A 5968-nucleotide genomic window follows, 5' to 3' on the forward strand; every position below is an offset into this window, starting at 1 on the left:
CTACTCTGGAGTCACGGTCAGGTTGGGGTTGGCTGGGGGTGGGGGCCGAGGCTGGATGTCCCTGGTCCGCATGTAGGACAGCAGCTGCTCTGGGATCTCAGCCAGCACATCCTTGGCCAGTCGGGCCATGCTCAGCACCTGGTTCCCTGCCCGGTCAACATAGTCTCGGAATGGAACAAACTGGGACAAGCACAGAAAAAGCAGGTGTGGATGGTAGCCACAAGAGGGGAGTAGGGGCAAGAACAGAGAGAGTGTTCTTTTGAGTCCCAACTTCCAAACTCTGTTTTTGCTCTATCTTGGACAGTTTTCTACATTTACTGTCCCTCTTTCTTTTTTTTTTTTTTTCAACCTTTGGCTACTAATTGAAAGATTGGCAGTTCAAACCCTTCCGTTGCTTTGCAGGAGAAAGATGTGAGAATCTGCTTTGGAAACCATATGGAACAGTTCTACTGTCCTGTTGGGTCAACTCATCAGCAATGGATTTACTTTGGTTTTTGGTATTCACTGTGAACCCACTCCGATGTAGCTGCACACTCAGCTGAAACTGCTCTTGTTAAATGTCGTTAATAGCCCTGTGTTGCCAGATCAACCCAAAGGACAATTTTGTCATCATTTTGCTTGATTTCTCTGGATGTTTCCATTACTTTTAACCATAATCCTCCTTGACACATTGCACTCTTGACAGTACACTCTCCTGATTCGTCTACTTTTCTGGATGTTCTGCCCCCGCTTCCACCTCTATTTCTCTAGATCTACCTGACCACTAAAACTTTTCTCTGTCAAGTCTTTCTGGGTGATTTTACGCACTCCATGACTTTAAAAACTATTCCCTCATGACTCTCAGATTTATATATCCATCCTTGGCCTTTCTTTCAAGGTTCAGAACTCTGGATCACACTGGCCATATATTATGTTGTTGTTGTTAAGTGCCATCGAGTCGGTTCCAACCCATAGTGACCCTGTGCAGGGTTTCCAAGGCTGTAAATCTTTATGGGAGCAGAAAGCCTCATCTTTCTCCCGCAGAGCGGCTGATAGTTTCGAACTGCTGGCCTTAAGGTTCGCAGCCCGATTCGTAACCACTATACTACCAAAGTTCCTCCCATATATTATAGCTCCATTCATTTGTACCAGGGATACCTCAAGCCCAATATGTTCAAAACTCAATTCCAGGTCTTTCCACTGAATCAGCCTTCCTCATTCCAGTAAATAAAGTCAGAATTGATTCATTCACTTGCTTGTATTAGAAAACGGAATCATCCTTGATGCGTCCCTCACCCTCAACATCAAATTAAATCAACTCTTGTAAATATAATTTGAACCTCTCACTTCTCCCCTTCCCTACTGTCTCTGCCTTAGTTCTGTCATCTCACCTTATACATCTGAGACTTCCTTACTACCATACCAGGTCCACCTGCCTTCTCTCTTACCCAACAACAATCCATTTTCCATGCAGCAGCCAGAGAGATCCTCTTAAAATACAGTTTGGCCTTCTTACTCCCCTATGTGAAATCTTTCAAGAGCTTTCCAATGCTCCAAGAAGAACACTCCAAGTCTTTGCCATGGCCTCCAAGACCTTGTCTCCCTTTAGCCCTGGCTCACTGTGATCCTTCCACTCTAGCCTCCTGCCTTTTATTTTTTGATCAGATTAATTCTTCTTTGTCTCAGGACCTTCTTGTGTGCTGTTTCCCTGCCTCTATGCCTGTAGCCTCCTAATCATCCTTTAGGTCTCAGGTGAAATGTCATTTCATCACAGAAGCCTTCCCTGACTCCCCTAAGTCCCCTGATATAGGCTCTCAGTGGCATTTGCTAGTCCTCTAGAGCAGGGGTAGGTAATGTTCAGCCCACAGGCTGTATTGGTTGGTTGGTTATGTGCCGTAGAGTAGGTTCCAACTCATAGCGAACCTGTACAGGGTTTCTGAGCCTGTAAATCTTTACAGGAGCAGAAAGCCTCATCTTTCTCCCGTGAAACAGCTGGTAGTTTCGAACTGCTGACTTTGCGGTTTGCAGCCCGATTCGTAAATGACCTGTGAAATAATTTGGTCTGGCCCTGCCAATGCAACCATAGTTCCAGCCATAACATTAAATGTTTGACCAAAGATAGCAGGCTTTTTTTTTTTTTTAAGAACTTTTTATTTTGAAAAAGCTAATTTTTAAGTTGATAATTTTGTATGACCCACGAATGCTGTTGTAAATTTTGGCAGAAAAAGAGGTTCCCCATCCCTGCTCTAGAGTATGTATCTTAATTGAATGAAATGCTTATCTGTGTGATTATTTGTTTTTACTATTAGCTGCTCCACTAGAGGGCAGGACCTTGGGGACCTCCTCTACTATGAATCTACAAAGACTGCAGCAACTTCCCTGTTTCTCAAAGTGTATGGGAAGGATGGAAGGGTAAGGGGGAGAAAGGTGATGAGTAAGTCTGTAAAGAATGTGGCTCCCAACCATGACTCCCACCATGCTTTTCAGATCCATGAACTCCCCTTCCCAGGTCAGGTCTACCTGAACGATGTCCCGCTCTGCATAGCGTCCCCTAGAGGACACGCGCACGTCATCACCATCCAATTCTTCCATTGCTGCAGATAAGATAACCTCTCAACTGATTGGCCTCTCCCAACCCAACTCAAGCCACTCCCCTACCTCGGCTCTCCCTTCAGAGTCATCATGGGAATGCCTAACAGTTGTGTGAAAGTCCTACAAATATTAGGTATGTTCTAGTGTTGTTATTATCATCTTCCCACATATCCCAGGAACCCCAAAAGGGAAGTAAAGTATTAATATCATCAGTCTTGATTATAATGAGGAAGCTAGGTTAGGGAGCTAGGCTGTGACTTGGCTAAGTTTCCATAGGGACATCAGGATATCCTGTCTTATCTGTGAGGCAGGCCTGGGTTTCTCTGTTGTTTTCTACCCTTAGGAGACAACTTTCCCTGTTCTTCCAAATTTTTGGTCCCTCTCACCCCGCATCCTACTCACCCTCAAACATGGCTGGTCCCACACCAACAATGATGATGGACATAGGCAGTGAGGAGGCCTGTGGGGTAGAGAAAGTGAATGGTTGAGTAACAGAACAAGAAAGCTGACTTTGGTCTCTCACTTTTGCCTATCTAGACTATGTGCCCTGACTCCTTGTTCCAGGCTATCTTTTCAAGGGCATCTGTGTAACGAACAGCTTTGAAAGATATAGTGTCTTCCTTTGGTGCAAGGAGAAGATCTGTTTATTGTCCAGTGTAATAATTCTTTTAAAAAAGTCTTTCCCTGAAACAAAGTCTGCCCATTATAAAATACTTGGGGTCTCTGAGTTCAGGGTTCATTTCCTATAATGCAACCCACTGCCTGTGCAGGTGTTACCTAGCCCATCACCCTGTGGGCGTTGTTACTTAGAGAATCAGAGCAAATTCTAGTAGTCTGGCTACTGCTGTTGCTGGGAATACCAAAGTCCTTTGTCTCTACCCCGGGAGTCTCCTGTCTTCTACCAGCATCCAGTAACTTGCAAGTAGTGTAAAATCTCAGACCCTTCACAGTTCACCACTCCCTCTGCCAAGCCCTCATCCTCAGACTCACGCTGACAATGGCCTCCTTAGTCTGTGTCATGTCAGAGATGACCCCGTCCGTGATGATGAGCAGGACATAGTACTGGGAACCATCAGAGATCTTGGCTGCAGCTCTAGGTGAGAGGGCAAGGTCAGACTCCAGCTGAGAGCCCAGAGAGGCCAAGGGACAAACCCATCCCCTGGCTCAATGCGTTCACGGTCAGTATGTGAGCCGTAGGCAGTGACTAGGACTTCTGAACTCCATGCTGGGTCACTAGACCTGGCTGTCCATCCCTGCCTGCTATTTTTATTGAGCACTTAATATATGGTAGGTACTGTATTAGCATAGTGGTTACGAATCAGGCTGTGAACTGCAATGTCAGCAGTTCGAAACTACCAGCTGTTCTGTGGGAGAAAGATGAGGCATTCTGCTCCCATAAAGATTTATAGCCTCGGAAACCCTGTATAGGGTTGCTATGAGTCGGAACCAACTCCATGGCACACAGTCACCGCTACCACCACCACCACCACCACAGGCACTGTATTAGGCATTGGAGATATACGATAAGAAAAAAAAAGCCTTCTTGGGAGAGGCAGACATGAATCCTAGAATCATACAAATAAGTGTAAAATTACAAATGTGGTAAGTACTATGATGGGAAAGGGCATGGTGGCATGTTTAATAGGGAATCCTGACCTAGTCCAAAAGCCAGTGAAATCTTCATTATGGAAGTAAAGTTGGAGGGTGAAGCAGAGGGATCTAAGTTAAGGGGGCCCACTCTCAGCAGAGGGACGCTTGAGTAGACCATAAGGCTGAAGGGTGGGCAGGGACCAGACCATACAGATTTTTGTTGGCTCCTATAAAGGCTTTTTGCTTTTTTTTTTTCCTATAAAGGTTTTGATGTTCATACAAGAGCAAGAGCCAAAGCAAAGGTTGAAGGCTCTGGCTCCCTTCTTTCCCTTTCCCTCCTATTTCTTCTCTCTCCCATCTCCCTTCTTCCAACCATATCCTGCTTTCTGATCTGCTGGATCCTCTGCAGTCCTCTCACAGCCTCACAGCTGCTCCCAGAGCTCCGAATCCTTCTCTCACCCCCAGTCTGTGAGTCCAAGATTTTTCCATCTGAAAAAGCCTTTAGAAGTCATGGAGTCCAGTCCTGTTATTTTACATGCAATTATTTTACATGTGACCATCATTTTACATGTGACTACACACGATCCCTGGATGACACAAACTACTCATCACTTAACTGCTAACCCAGAGGCTGCATGAGTGAATCTACCCATAGATGTCTTCGAAGGAAGGCTTGGCAATCTAACTCCAAAAAATTAGTCATCGAAAACCCAACAGAACACAGTTCTATTCTGACACGTATGGGGCTACTGTGAGTCAGTCAACTCATCAATTACTGGTTTCTATTTACTCAAGTGGCTATTAAATTTTTTAACAAGTTCAAATCAAGCTTTTATTTTATTCATTTATTTATTTTACTTTTAAGTGTTAAATGATTTATTTTTATTATTATTGTTTTTATCACCTCAAATAGAAACTCTAATCATTAAGTAGTAACTCCCTATTCTCCATCTTCTGGCTATTTAAATTTAAATAAAATTAACAATCTGTTCCTCAGTCACTCTAGTTGCATGTCAAGTACTTGGTATCCATCTGTGGTTGTTGCTGTTGTTGTTGAGTGCCATCGAGTCCATTCCAACCCATAGTGGCCCTGTATAGACTTTCCAGGGAACTCTTGACCCACCAACCTTGTGATTCAAACTGACTTTGCAGTCCAGCGCATTAACCTGCAGCACCACCCCTCTGTAGTTGTTGTTGTTGTTAGGTGCCATTGAGTTATTACCAACTCATAGCGATCCTATGTACAACAGAACGAAACACTGCCCAGTCTTGGGCCAACCTCACAATTGTTGCCATGTTTAAGCCCATTGATGCTGCCACTTTGCCAATCCATCTCGCTGGGAGTATTCCTCTTTTTCCCTGACCCTCCACCTTACCAAACATGATATCCTTCTCCAGTGAATGGTTCCTCCTGACAATATCTCTGAAGTACGAAAGACGAAGTCTGGCCATCCTGGCCTAGCGTCTCTACGCTGGAGAGCAAGTTTCAGAGTCTCTTCTTACATCCATTTTGGTCTTTGCCTTCTTTCTTATCTTCTTAATGACCTTTTTCTTTCTTCCTGTATGATGTTCTTGATGTTGTCCCACAACTCTAATTTTTGGTCATCAGTGTCTAATACAAATGAAGGTCCCACATCAAGAAATGAAATGACATGCTGCATTAGGCAAATCTGCTGCATAGACCTTTTTAAAGTGTTGAAGAGCAAAGATGTCAGCTTGAGGACTAAGTGCACCATGGTATTTTCAATAACCTCATATGCACGTGAAAGCTGGACAGTGAATAAGGAAGACTGTAGAAGAACTGATG

At 44.3% G+C, this 5968-nt stretch overlaps 1 protein-coding gene across 1 annotated transcript in view; it reads right to left on the reverse strand.

Annotated features, from left to right (window-relative positions):
* The window catches only part of CPNE9 (copine family member IX), a 25472-nt gene continuing 19504 nt past the window's right edge, over positions 1 to 5968 (reverse strand). The window contains exons 17-20 of the mRNA XM_006859167.1: positions 3562 to 3664; positions 2974 to 3031; positions 2500 to 2573; positions 1 to 180 (exon numbers count right to left, since the gene is read on the reverse strand). Coding sequence (XP_006859229.1) covers positions 1 to 180; positions 2500 to 2573; positions 2974 to 3031; positions 3562 to 3664 — 415 coding nt within the window. The remainder of the gene's footprint in view (positions 181 to 2499; positions 2574 to 2973; positions 3032 to 3561; positions 3665 to 5968) is intronic.

This window comes from Chrysochloris asiatica, unplaced genomic scaffold, assembly GCF_000296735.1.
Source record: "Chrysochloris asiatica unplaced genomic scaffold, ChrAsi1.0 scaffold00030, whole genome shotgun sequence".
NCBI lineage: Eukaryota > Metazoa > Chordata > Mammalia > Afrosoricida > Chrysochloridae > Chrysochloris > Chrysochloris asiatica.